A 14538-nucleotide genomic window follows, 5' to 3' on the forward strand; every position below is an offset into this window, starting at 1 on the left:
GAATTTTTCACTTCAGTTGTTGTTCTTTCCAATTCTATAAGTTCTGTTTGCCAAGGCCTTGTAGTTTTCTCTGCTGATATTCCTCTCTGTGCCTATTCTTTAAAGCAGTTTTATAAAACTTCTAAGTCAAATAAGAACTTCTATTTTTATTAACTCTTAGTTTTTCAACCACAGGTCTTGTTGAATGTGTACACATGTGTGTACATGCACATATTATTTACACCTATTCATATAACCACACATGTAGCTTATATTCTGCCTACCTCTCGTGGTCAGTCAGTGTTGTGATTTCTGTTGTCATATAGGTCACTTCTGCAATTTCATGTAAACAGAACCATGTGGTATGTGCTGGCTTTGAATCTGACTTCTTTGCTCAACTCACAAGCATGTCTTACATATTCATTTCAGCATCAGTAACTTTTTGTTTTTTTGCCAGTCCCTGGGGCTTGGACTCAGGGCCTGAGCACTGTCCCTGGCTTCTTCTTGCTCAAGGCTAGCACTCTGCCACTTGAGCCACAGTGCCACTTTAACCATTTTCTATATATGTGGTGCTGGGGGATCGAACCCAGGGCTTCATGTATACGAGGCAAGCACTCTTGCCACTAGGCCATATTCCCAGCCCCAATTTATTAGTCTTATTCAGTTCTCCTGTTAATGGCCATTTGGGTTTTTCCAGTTTGGGGTTACTATGGATACAGCTTATTCTCATGTCTTTTTGTGGACATTATTCTTGTATAAATATTAGGAATGAAATTACTGCTTTACGGGGTCTCATCTAGGTTTTTCTTTTGCCAGTCTTGGAGCTTGGACTTGGGGCCTGAGTACTGTCTCTGGCTTCTTTTTGCTCAACGCTACACAGCGCCACTTCTGGCCTTTTCTGTTTATGTGGTGTTGAGGAATCGAACCCAGGGCTTCATGCGTGCTAGGCAAGCACTCTACCACTGAGCCACATTCCCAGCCCCTCATCTAGTTTTAAATTACATAAATTTGTTTCTAGTTCTAATCAAGGCTTACTTGATTTACATATTTGCTGTTTTGTTTTGCTTATTGTTGCATCTTGCCATTCCACTCCCTTCTTCTGGATTTCATTTGGTTTGTAATGAATTATTTTTTCAGCAGTTTATCTTTTAGTGGTGGACTGTATTTCTCTTAGGTGTTGAAATTATTTTGCTCTCATTTTGGAAGCCCTTTTACTAAATATCAGATGTAAAAATGCCGACAAGGTACCCATAGTCATGGGCTCATGGCCCTGTGAATTCCCCATTCCTCCTTGGCTTACTGGGCCTCTCCTTTGGTAATTCCCGCAGCCTTTGCCTGATTACTGCCTACATTCTTACTGAGTTACACGCCATCCTGGCTCTGGATGTTAGCTTAACTATATAGAGGTCTCATTGTAATTTTTTTTTCCTTAGCACCAAGGTGATTATATTCTTCTGGCTCTTTATCTTAAACTTAATTTCTACTTACTTCCTTTTTCTCTTCCCTCTTTCCACCTTTTTGTAAATTATTTTTTTCTGAGTTCTGTTGTAAGCCTCTCTTTGCTTTGTATTTTCAGTGAGTGCTTCTGTGATTCAAGCGCGTATCCTGGCCCTTTCAGTTAATTTTACTCTGCACGTCACATGTAGAGACCTTAAACCTGAGGTGGCCCATTTGCCAGCTGCATTGCCAGGAAGGCTGGAGTCCTGGCTTAGTTTGGAGCAGGACCCAGTGCGGCTGTGTTCCTCTGCTCAGGGAGAGCGTGCTCGCTCCTCAGGGTGACTTGCTACTTGTTCTCAAGTGTTGCATGGACAGGGTGCTTTGTCATTTGTTTGGATCCCATTTTCTATGAATTAAGAGGAAAGGAATCTTAGGGTTCTGTACCTCTCTGCCTCTTTGATCCCAGCCTTTGGTATTTCACAGCCCAGAAGAACCTGTTCAATCTTTTAATAACACCATCTGTCTTTTTAAAAAAAAAAAAAAACACATGCTTTTCCCAAAGGGCCTGGCTCGCCATCTTTCTTTAGGAAATAGGAAACATTCAAGTCAGGTAAGACCTGGTTCCTGACTACGAAGAGCTTGAAGTGTAGAGAGAGAAACCTCTAGGTCATTGGTCATGTGACTTAAAAATGCCTTTTGTTGTGGAGCAGAAGTTAGTACTTGTACCAACTGTTGTCAAGGACCGAGGGTGGGTGACCCCTCCAACACTTACAGGAACATTGCGTAGTCGAACATTTTCAGAGTTCCCCAAGCACTGCTGCTTGATTGGTGGAGGAAAGGCGATTCAATTTGAACATGACTATAAAAACGCTAACTTTCTAAAAGGTACCTTTTAAGATGAAATTTTTTAACATTTAAAATACATTGTTAGATTTGCTTGCAGATGAAATTCGACAAATCTGCGGGGAAGGGACTGTCTGCGTCACGGTTTTCCTTGTTTTTCACTTGTGTTGCCAGCACGCGGTGGCCTCGCAGCCTCCTACTTGAGTCCCGTGAAGTCCCTGGTGCCGCAGATGCCAAAGCTGCTGAAGTCTCTCTTTCCTGTCCGAGACGACAGGAGGGGCAAACTCTCCTCTCCCCTCACACATCAGGTGAGACTTTGCTGGTGCCCTGCTGGTGAGCCGAGGCTGCGGGGGCGGGGGGGTGGGGGCGGCTGCCATCCGCCTCCCGCTTCAACGGGGGCAGCGGTGGGGACAGCAGCGCTGGGCTTTCTAACCTGGAGAAGGCGGCAGCAATTCCTCTTCTGCCCTCCTCCGGGATAACAGGGCTGTTTAAACTTACTGACACACTCCATCTTTTCTGCTTTCAAAAAATGCCAAGCACACTACTAATGTGATTTATGGTAATATCACTTAGAGCAACAATAGTAAAATTTATGAAGTGCACTTAGTGTTGTTTGTGTATTGCCAAGTAGAAAATGTAATTCTATTTTTAATTCTTGATTTCATTCCTCTTTTCAAACACTCTATATCATGACCGTCCTTCCTCTCAACCTCCATTTCCTTTACTGTGGATAATCTGTTCTTTCACTTAAAAATGGTCATGTGTCTTATTTTCCTTTAGGAACAAAACAAAGCTTCCAGCCCCAGAATAAGTGTTAGGGAAAATGTTCAAGGGCTTTCGAGACAATCAGGAAGCTTCTCTTATACAATGTGGAGTGGAAACCCTGTTGGCAATGGAAATTCTATCCTTATATTGCTGTTAACTCAGCAGAAAATGATAAATGGGGAATTATTTATATTCATTTAAAAACACATACAGTGTGTGTTGTTCAAATAAGGCTTTTGATAGCAGTCTTTTAAGCATGCATGTTGCAGAAACAGGTCAGTGTTGTCTGAGATTTAACTGTTTACAAGAATTGTCTAAGTTTATGAATACATATTCAGCGGAGATTGAATTGGTTTTATAAAGTTGTTGTGCAGTTGGATGGTATTTTCAGCCCGTGTGCATACGCATACACATGCAGGATGAGAAGAAATGAGCATGGAGGTTCTGGGGATGTTTGCACCGTGTTTATTAGCAAGGTGCGCAGCGGAGCGCTCGGGAGTTACCGAGGTGACCGTGACTGGAGGGGTGGGAGGGGGCCGGCAGCACTTCCAGTGTGTGTCATTGGGCACTGCACTCTTCTCACTTCTGTGTCATTGTCTCACAGCTAAGCTTCGTCATGATCTGACTTACCAAGGTTGTGTTAGCCTGTCTTGACCTGTAGCCCACCAGGGGAAGTGTCACATCTGCGTGTGTAAGCATGTAGGTGATTCTTGCTTGCTCTCAAGTGTGACAGCACTGGTTTTCAGTTGCTGATATTCAGTGAAGGAAACTGGAGTCCTCACACGTTATTGAATCAGCCCCCATAAATACATACAATTATTCTCTAAAGCTATTTCCAGTTTTGATTTAGGAAATCAAAGCACCTGCCACACGTGAGAATTTCCACGCTTACTGCTCTAACGGGAAGTGATTGCTTCTCCAGATAGGAGAGGGCGGCAGTGTTAGAAACAACACCTGAGATGGAAGGACATGTGGGATTTGTCACGCTTGGGTTAAGAGATGTTCTATTGAAATATTTGGAATACTTGTTACCAATTTTTGTTCATTTGTGTGCAGCTATACTTACCTTTGAGCACATGTGGGAAACTAGCTTTGCAGATATTTCACATTTCATTTCATTTTTTGAGGTAGGGTCTCACTATAGCCTAGGCTGGCCTGGAACTCTATAATTGCTCCCAAGTGGTAGGGTTATAGATAGATAGGCCTTCATTACCACATCCCCATCATTCCTACTTTGTAAATATATCAGAATACAAACCTAAAGCTGGCCTTAGTGAAGATGATCTTTAGTTCCAGTAGTAAAACTAAGGCATTTCAGTTGTGCATTTTACCCTCCACGGAAGGCCTGAGGCTGTCTGTCTCTGTCTTTGTTTCCTGGGTAGTGTGTCATTCTTCTCACTGGTCTTTTCTGGGCAGCTTCTTCCAGCAACTTTTCAGGGTCCAAGTGTCCTTCCTTCCTGCTAAGAGGCTGGGAGATAAAGTGACCCATGCTCTCAGCCTCCTGTCAGCTGTCTCGCAAGCAAAGCCGAGCGAGCACCACGACCACTGCTGAGAACCCTGCTTGCCGCCCGGCCTTCCGTGGCATGTGGCTTAGCAGCAGCGCAGGGAGACTTCCACAGAGACACCCTGAGGCTCGCTCTGTGCTTCCATCCTGTCTTTGCAGCCAGGGCCTGTACAGATGATTACTAAACAAGCACAATTGGGAGGAAGACAGATTGGTGTATTTACCTAAAAGGAATCTGTATCAAGTCTACCAAGTAGGAATTGCTATCCATACTGTTGATGCTGCAAGAGATGTTGACAGTAAATAGATGGTAATGGTACTCAGGGTTTATGATGTGAAACAGCCCTGAAATCAAACTGCAAACCACATGGTTTGGGAGTACACAGAGAGCGAGCAGCCAGCAGCCCACAGACGGGCAGTGGCAGACCCTTACGTCTCCTCCCCCACCTTCTCCTGTGACCACCGAAAGCCGCACTAGTCATTTTCCCGGGGTGAAGGAAGTTAAAGTACCCCCCTTTGTGTTTCCTTCTCGGTCTAGTTGGAGACGCGCACCTCCTCCTTGATAGAGTCCTGGTAATGGAGCTGCCCCTGACTCTCCTTAACATCCCGCCCCACCTGGGTTCTGTGTGGTGCCATTAGACCACACTTAGAGTACCGCACTACTGTGCTGGACATCGGTGGCCGCGTGGGGGTGATCCCAGAGAATTAATGGAAGGGCTTTCCTGTCTGCCTCAGGAGGGCGGAGCAGAGGGGGGCTCCAGGGGAGCCATGCTGAGTTGGAGAGGGGGAAGGGAAGGAGCAGGAGGGGAGAGCCCTGTGAAGAATGAGGGACAGCAAGCAGCTCTGGACGAACCCCCCTGGGTTCTTCTCTCCTCTGGCGCCCAGCGGGGCACTTTGGGAAGGTGAATAGCCCAGGGTCGGGTCCTCTCAGCCTCTCTCTCAGCCGCCCCTCACATTGCCATGGGCAGAAAGGGTGGAGGAGGGAGAAGTGCAGGTTGTGTGATGAGGGAGCGATTATTATCAGAGGCACTTTTAATCAGAGTGTCCTTGACATTTTCAGACAGGAATGCTCAATTCCTTCCTTCCCTCGAGGGGCACAGGCGGCCGCGCAGGGACGCGGATGTAAAGGCGAGCCGCCAGCAAGCAGGGCCCCGGGCTGCTGCCCCCTGGCCTTGCTTGGCTATGGGGGGATTGGAAAGGCTTCTCGACCCTTCCACGTAAGCTGAGAGTTAACATATTCTTCTCTCAGAAGCAGTGGCTTTCATAACTTACATAGTCTTCGTTTGAGCATGTTCATAAAGACTTCACGTTTCTCGTTTTTATGAGATTGGTTCTGGTTGTAATCAGTTCCTGTCTGAGCTCCAGAAACGCGAAGATACAGCACAGAAAGAGGTGGCAGCTGACAAAATTGCTGTCTTTGACCTTCTGATGCAAGTTTAGAAACGAATCTGGAAAATAATGAACTGCAATTAATGAAATCTGCACTCATATTCAAGTGTGTTTCTCAGACAGCACAAAAAAATAATTGAAAGAACTTCCTGCGCTCTAATTAGTTAGATTGAATTAATTGGCATGGTAGTTTTCCCCCCTATCTGCAAGTCTGTGCTCAGATGAAGCTCTTTATGTGCTTCAAAGTCTGAGCCTCCAAGTGGTATCATTGATTAACCTGGGGAATTTAAGTTAATGGTCAGGTTGAATTTCCACCATCAAACACACTGGCCCATTTCAGTTCCTACGTGTGTCTGCTGCCGGGCAGGAGGCCCCGTCCACTGCAGGGCGGCTCTTCCACTGCACCGGGGCCCACAGGCACTGCGGAGCCTCAAGCATGGTGGAGTCTGGCACCAGGGTGAGATGCTCCTGGGTGGGCCATCTTTCCTTATGTGACTTCCTTCTAGGCAGGGCGGAAACATCGTACGCCACGCCCTTCCCCTACGCAGCCTGGGCTTGGTCTTCCTTGGTGAATGAAGTGAGCATGCCTTCCCCTTACCTAGCTAAAATGAGGCACATCCCAGCCTACCGCCTTCCCTAGCCATTCAGGTTATTGAAGAGCTAATGCAGGCGGGCATTTTTCCTGGCATTTCCTACTGCCTGTGCTCACTGGCCAAATGAGAACCTGGGATGTTACATTCCTTTGTAATAGAATTATCAGAGAAGTTTGAGCCGGCTGGTGCAGTAAGCCTTCTCTTTGATTAGAAAAAGGAGGCCAGGTAGCTTCCTGTTTCTAAACACTTTTCCTTATCACTTAAGTGTCTATCACATCTGGTAGCTAATCTGCCTAGCAATCTGGCTGCTTAATAGAAAGGAAATTTTGTATAGATAATTTGTTCCTTGAATCAGAAAAAAAAAAAAAAGAAACTGAGGGAAAAGGACGATTTGGGCTAGGCACAGAGGCTCACATCTATAATCTCACTTACTTGGGAGGCAGAAGGCCTTGGTTGAAGGCCAACTTGGGCAGAAAGTTAGGGAAATCTCATCTTAACCAACATGTCAGATGTTAAGGGAGGAGCATGTCCATCAGCCCCTGACACGAATGTGAGAGAGACCTACCCGAAAAATAAGTAAAGCAAGAAAAGGACTCAGTGCGCGCAGGGCCCTGGGTTTGGGCTTCCAGAATTCTCAGCTCTTGCCCCTGTTGGAAGACTTAATTTCACTTAATTCCCCCAAATATTTTCCTGTCTAGCTTTGCTCCCTACTCAGAGTTGGTGAGTTCAGCAGCCAATCTGAAAAATAATGAACTGCGCCAGCATTCGGCGCTCCGGCAGTGCCGTGGGGGTCGGCCAGCCACTTCCAGGAGTGGGCAGTGTGCCTTCTCCACGCTCAAGACGGAGGGTTGCCCCCTTGTTTGGGGACAGGCAGGCCAGGTAGTCTTGATCAGAACCAGCCAGAGAGAATACCAACGAGTGAGTCTGATTGTACCCTCGTAAGACTTCCTTTATATTGCAAAATTTGAATTTCACCGTTTTCGTATGTCATGAGAGGTTCTTTTGATTTGTCTCCAATACTACGAATGTAACGGCCATTTCTAAGCTCACGGGGTGTGTACAGGCATGGGGAAGGGCAGGTTCCCACTGTGCACATTATACCACCTCCCAATAATGCCGTCACTCATGAACCTGTTGGTGGATTAACCACTGATTAGGTTGTTTTGATCGAGTTCAGGACCCTCGAAAAGACCACCAGAGACCAAGACCGATGTAAACAGCAAAGAGGCGTGTTCATTGCGAGCTAGCTCGGTCCTCCGCGCACACAGCACCAGCTGGTCACTCTCAGAGGCCCCGAGCCAAAGTCCAGTAGTCTCTTTATATCATGAAACAAACAACTCTTCAGCAATCTGGGGAAACTTCCACACAGTCAGGCGTAAGTTTGATTAACGATTAACAATCACATCATCACACTAAGCAAGCAGAGGGAAATAGGCTCATCTTATCTATAGTTAACTCTGTTAGCAGAGGGCTGTAGTTAAACTTTGTTAGCAGAGGGCTAAACCGCATTCCTTCCTCTTGTCCCTTGTCTCACTGTTTATATTTAACACAGACCTTCAGCAGTTTTTCTCAAAAAATGTTTGTGCAGGCTTTAAGATGGAGTCAGTTAGGTCTTTTGTGTCTCTTCAAGGTCAAAGCTGCAAGATGTAGTCATTTCTCAAAAGCCTATCAGCTGGCGGCCAAGCCCCCAAGAGCTGGTGCCCTCGATACGTGAACCAGTGGGGGGTATCTCACACTCAGGCCACGACATGCCACCTGTTCAAAAGCCTCAGAATCAATTGCTTAATCTATCTTTCTGGAGCATTCCAATTCAGATACAAATTTTTTTAATTACTAATTTTATAATTATATAATTAGGCTAGGAATGTGGCTTAGTGGCAGAGTGCTTGCCTAGCATTCATGAAGCCCTGGGTTCGATTCTTCAGTTCCACATAAACAGAAAAGGCTGGAAGTGGCACTGTGGCTCAAGTGGTAGAGTGCTAGGCTTGACCAAAAAGAAGCTCAGGGACAGTGCCCAGGCCGAGTTCAAGCTCCAGGACTGGCAAAAAAAAAAAATAATAAAATAAATATATATATATACATACATACATATAAAGGTGATGTGCAGAGGGGTTACAGTTACATAAATAAGGTAATGAGTACATTACATTTTTTTTAACAGTGTTATCCCCTCCTCCATTTTCTCCTGCTCCTCCCCCCAGGTACTAAGTTTTTATTGGAAATTATATCTAGAGTTCATAGAATTGAAAATGCAGAGGGCTGGGAATATGGCCTAGTGGTAGAGTGCTTGCCTCCCATACACGAAGCCCTGGGTTCAATTCCCCAGCACCACATATATAGAAAATGGCCAGAAGTGGGCTGGGAATATGGCCTAGTGGCAAGAGTGCTTGCCTCCTACACATGAAGCTCTCGGTTCGATTCCCCAGCACCACATATATGGAAAACCAGAAGGGGCGCTGTGGCTCAGGTGGCAGAGTGCTAGCCTTGAGCGGGAAGAAGCCAGGGGCAGTGCTCAGGCCCTGAGTCCAAGGCCCAGGACTGGCAAAAAAAAAAAAAAAAAAAAAGAAAGAAAAGAAAATGCAGATTCATCTGCCCAGGCGGATCCAAACGAACTTTAAAACCCCTCTTTAGATTCACTGGCTTCATGCTTTGTGAGCAGGTGCTTTACTGATTTGCTGTTCCTCTAGCCCCGTTCAGGTAGGCGACGTCCCTGCAAGGCCAGATCTCAGCCTGTCCCTGGCCACGTGGAAAGCGAGCACCGCCTCACCCAGGGCGTCCCGTCTGCCCGGGGAGCAGGCGAAGCCCCTGAAGCGGGGAGGGGCTGCCGCGCACGCCTTACCCATCCCTTCCGAACTAGAGAGCCACCCCGGCAGGTCTGTCCTTGGAAAGCCCGCTGGGGCTGCAGCTAGGAGGTGTGGATTCGAGAAGGGAAGCCTGCGCGCACCTGCGCTGGCACCCCACTGTCCCCTCACCTGGAAGCCCTGCTCCCGTGCTCCCGTGCCCCCTCACCTGGAGCCCGTGCTCAGGTGTGCAGGCCCGGACTGTGGCGTAGGTCAGAAGCCATGACAGGACGCACTGTGCTGTGTGCGTGGTGACAAGTGTCTCACCCCTCCCTCCGCGTTGCTTAGACAGAGCACCGTCTTCCACGTGAGCATCCCGTGATGTGACCGGCTTTACACAAAGGAAACGGTGGCGCGTCAGCCACAGTACCAGGTTTCCCAGTTAAAGGAAGGTCTGGTGTCATGGTGACCAGCCCCCTCACCCCGCTGGATCGGCCTGGCACGCGGGGTGTGGAGCGGAAGGTAGCTGCACGAGGCACTGAGGGATCCACCCGGGTCTCCAGCTGGCTCTGGCTCTGGGGCCTTTCCTCAGCTGCCTTCCTGACCCACCATTCCCTGCTGTTTTCCCTTCCAGGCGAACTGCTCCTCCTCTGATGAGCATAACCTTTAAAACGCCCGTTTCTATTGATTAGGTTATTGCTGAGTCTTGATCTTCAGGTAATTATAGATGGCAGATTTTCATCCCTCTTCTGCGACTCTTATCAGAACACTTTTGAAAATTAGCAAGTATTTTGTGGCATGCACTACTTCTTGCTTCTATTGTTTAAATTTCTTCCCACCTTAGCAGCAAGAAAATGAGAGCCTAGTTCTTGTCATACAAATAATTTTCTAAGCTAGGAGGTAGTGGATGGTGCTGCGTGTGACGCTGGCTACTTGAGAGGCTGAGGTGGGGGGGGGGTTCTGTCCACGGTGGTAAGGGCCTGTCCGCCAGCCGCGCGGGGAGCTGAGCCCTCTGGCCAGAGGAAGTCTGAGAGACGCCAGCTCAGTGGAAGGAGAGGGTGTTAGCGTATGCCTTTCATCCTGGAAGCTTCGAGGAGGTCCGTGTGTGCATCTGGGCAGGCAGTGAGAGCCTGTCTCAAAACTCACCAAACAGAAAAGGGCTGGAGGCCTGGCTCAGCATTAGCGCGCCTGCCTAGCCGGGGACATGCCCCGAGTTCAAACCCCAGGAACCTCCCCCCTAATAATCATTACAATAATTTGGGTTTAAGTAATTTGTTTGTATTTTAAGATTATATTAATTTAAACACCATTCAAATGACATTAAAGAGTTTATCGAGGCTGGGAATGTGGCTTAGTAGTAGAGTGCTTGCTTAGCATGCATGAAGCCCTGGGTTCGATTCCTTAGCACCACAGAAACACAAAAAGCCGCATGTGGTGCTGTGGCTCAAGTGGTAGCGTGCTAGCCATGAGCAAAAGAAGACCAGGGACAGTGCTCAGGCCCTGAGTCCAAGCCCCAGAAACTGGAAAAGAAAAAATAATTTATCAAATTCAAGGTAAGGGATGATGATGAGGAAAGGATTTTTTGTAGGCAGGGGAAGGTTTTTGTAATGGGGTCCCCCCAAGGGAAGGGACCAAATGTAATGGGGTCCGAGGGTGGGGGGATTCCCCCATCCCTCCAAGAGTCCACCACTCAGAGACAGTCTCAAGTAAAAAGATGGATTTATTGGGGAAGTAAAAAGTATACTGACCTGCCAGGGTCACAGCCCAGACTCGGGAGCTGGAACCGCGTGCATAAACAGCAGGCTGGCCGGCCAGGGCTGCAGCCCAGACTCGGGAGCTGGGACCGCGTGCATAAACAGCAGGCTGGCCGGCCAGGGCTGCAGCCCAGACTCGGGAGCTGGGACCGCGCACCGGGCCACACTCAGGGACGGGTTATAAAGGTAAACGCCACATGGTCAAGCCTGCCACATGCAGGTGGCCAGTGAGGTTACAGTCTGCCTCATAGCAACTGTTTGAACCAACCTGTCATGTAAGTTAGACTCGGCGCACGGATTTGGCGGGGCTCACATGATGCAGGCAGATACGCCTACTCTTGGGAGGGCACAGGTTTAACCTTGAACATTTCTTGAACCTTCCATGCCTCAGGTGGTCAAGCAGTTTACACAGTCTTATCACAGCGAAGGGGAACTTCCCTGGATAGGGTGGGGGAGAGCTTAGTGAAGATGGAGACGGCTTCTGCTCTCTCTAATCTGAGATGGAATCAATCTGACTCCCCTCAACAGCCAATGATGGCGCTGGCCATATCTGACCTCCATTTTACGGTTTTGTTTTTGTTTTGTGGTAATGTGCCGGGCTCGGGGGGCTCGGGTCGCCTCCCCTGGCACGGGGGTTCAGGCTCTACTCTAATCCAATCGCTCCCTTTCTCACCCTCTCCCCTGGTCACCCGACCCGCAGGTAAGGCCAGGGTGGAGTGGGGGGCTCAGGAAAGACCTCAGGTGCACACGGCCGTACGAGATCCCTTGTCCTCCCTCCTTACCCTCGAAGGAAGCCAGGCGCAGACGGGTCTCGGAGACACTTCAAGAGCAAATCTGATTTAATAAGGGAGTGGCTAACAGTTGATATAGTAGGGGTGACGAGAAAAGGGGTGATTGACCAAGAGCTGGTGATAGGCTGGCGAGCTTGTCATAGGACCCCCTCATGAGCTAACGTCATCTGGATAGCACCACCCCAGGGGCAAAGCCCGCGAAGATGGAGAGCACATGGGCTGGCAAGAAAGTTGGGGGGCTGGTCGCAAAGCCAGTTCTCTGGTTCCGGACCTAGAGAATTGTGGCCTGCTTCCACATTCCCCCAGGGCTGGGGGAAGGGCGGCGTCTCAGGAGCGCTCTCCTCTGCCCTTCCCCCTCAAGGCCAAAGCTGAACCCCAACAGTAATGGACTTTGAAGCCTAGGCCTTGGGCTCACCCAGCTCACTAGCTGGCTTTCTGCCATTTGAACCACACCCTCAGCCCAGAGAGGTTTGCTTTTACACAAGAAAAGAATGTGGGAAAATCTAGAGTGATTGCTTATGTATTTGGTGTGGGAATTTGAGTTTAGGGCTGCACTTGCATTTGAGCTACATGCTTGCCTCCCCCCCCCTTTTTTGAGGTAGGGTCTTGCAGTGATTTGCTTGAGCTCAGGACCCCCGAAAGGACCACCAGAGACCAAGATCGATGTAAACAGCAAAGAGGCATTTATTGCGGGCTAGCAGAGTCAAAGTCCAGTAGTCTTTTTATATCATGAAACAAACTCTACTCTTAAGCAGTCTGGGGAAACTTCCACACAGTCAGGCATATGTCTGATTAACAGTTACATCACACTAAGGAAGCAGAGGGAAATAGGCTCATCGTATCTATAGTTAACTTTGTTGGCAGAGGGCTGTAGTTAAACTTGGTTAGCAGAGGGCTGTAGTTAAACTTGGTTAGCAGAGGGCTAAACTGCATTCCTTCCTCTCGTCCCTTGTCTGTCTCAATCTCTGTTTATATTTAACACAGACATTCAGCCGTTTTTCTCAAAAAAAAAAAAAATGTTTGTGCAGGCTTTCTGTGTAACTTCCTGATTTAGGGGAGAGCAGGCTTAGCTTTAAGGTTAGATTTTTAAGATGGAGTCACTTGGGTCTTTTGTGTCTCTTCAGCACTTTTGCGAGGGCTAGCCCCAGAACGCGGTTCCCTTACGAGTAAGGTTCCCCATGTGGCTGGGATCACGGGGACATACCAGCACACCTACTTTGTTTGTTCAGATGACTTTTGGCTTGACCTAGCCTTTAGCCTCCATCCTCCGATCTCCCTAGGAGTAAAGTGGTTATTGTCTCCTCTAACCAGTACCTCTTCTTCCCCTCTCTGCCCCGCTGGGAGTCCTTGGCCGTGCAGGGTCCCTGCAGGACTGTAAAGCGGTGTGGGTGGAGTGGACGGTGCCAGTGACGGGCAGGGCGGTGCAGCCTTGGCTCGTGGAGTAGGAGTTTGCTCTTGCAGGCGGCAGGGGTTCCACGGAAGCTCCTGCTAAGTGAGGAGATTCTGGTCCTTTCCCCAGCACTCTTGCGCTGTGTGAAAGCCACAGCTAATAAGTGGCAAGGTGCAGTCCGGAAATGACCCCCACACTACCTCCCCGCAACATTCCAGGTGGTTCTACGCCCGCCGGCTGGTCTGTGCGGAAGACGTGGAAGCTGGCAGCCCTTCCCCTCCCCGCCACGCCTCCGGGCCGGGCTGAGGCACTGGGGTAGAGCACACGAAGGCTCGAGCCCGGCACCTCGTGTGACAGGCAGACAGCTCCCCTTCGCGCTCTTGCCTCGGGAGACTTTTCCCTAATATTTATAGCGGCTGAGCGCTTTGCATCACTTTATTAATAGTTACCAGATGTGTCATAGGATTAATGAACTTAGAATCTGAAATGTTTCAAAGCTTCTGAAAATAGAGGCAACACCTGCACAGGGAATATGGAAAAACATTCACGTGCGAACAATAGCGGTGGCCAACTCGAGCCTCGCTGCGTGAAGCAGACCTGTTGTGTGCAGGCTGCGGCATACTTGGCAGATGCACTTGACGCCCGGCTAAAGGCGGCTGAGCTCATCCCAGGGCGCTGCCAACCTTGGGGGCATGGTGACCCCAAAACCTGCCCCTCTGCGTGGGTGACCACACAGATTCACCTCCTCGAGCATCCGTACCCTGCTGCCCTCGTGCCCTGCCCTTGACGGCCTGTGACATTCACCCCTGAGGACACACAGCCAGGCCAGGGCTGGGCGGGGGGAGGGGGGAGCAAGCGGCTCATACCCAGCACCCCTCGCTGCCGTGCTGACCTGGGTGGCCTCGAGGTGCGGTCACTCCACCCAGAAGGTATCTGGCTGGTTCTAGCTGTGACTTCTTTCTTCCCAGAATCCTCTCCGCCTTTGACGCTCCTGTTCCCTGACCCATTGGGTTCCCTCAACCCCCCTTCCTGACTCGCTGTGAGCACGGCCCTCACCGTGAGGCGGGGGGCTGGTGATGGCCCTGGGCTGGGTTCTTCGTTGAGCATTGAGCGGCAGAGCCAGGACCTGGGGGCGCTGCTCCCCAGCAGCCGAGCTCGCTCGCCCACACCCGTGTCTGACCTCGGTTTACACCCAGCGACAACATCCACTTCCCACTGCTGCTCCCCTTGCCGACTTCCTGGGCCTGTCCTCGCTCTTGTTTTTATTTTAGTGTCCCTTGAAGGGTGTGTCCCCTCCGTCCCCTCCCAGGGTG

At 49.3% G+C, this 14538-nt stretch overlaps 1 protein-coding gene across 2 annotated transcripts in view; it reads left to right on the forward strand.

Annotated features, from left to right (window-relative positions):
• Kif13b (kinesin family member 13B) overlaps positions 1–14538 on the forward strand; it is a 130110-nt gene that overhangs the window by 111284 nt on the left and 4288 nt on the right. For both annotated transcript variants that reach the window (XM_048330316.1, XM_048330315.1), the window contains exon 37: positions 2434–2567. In XM_048330316.1, the coding sequence (XP_048186273.1) occupies positions 2434–2567 (134 nt within the window). The remainder of the gene's footprint in view (positions 1–2433; positions 2568–14538) is intronic.

This window comes from Perognathus longimembris, chromosome 21 (genome assembly GCF_023159225.1).
Source record: "Perognathus longimembris pacificus isolate PPM17 chromosome 21, ASM2315922v1, whole genome shotgun sequence".
NCBI lineage: Eukaryota > Metazoa > Chordata > Mammalia > Rodentia > Heteromyidae > Perognathus > Perognathus longimembris.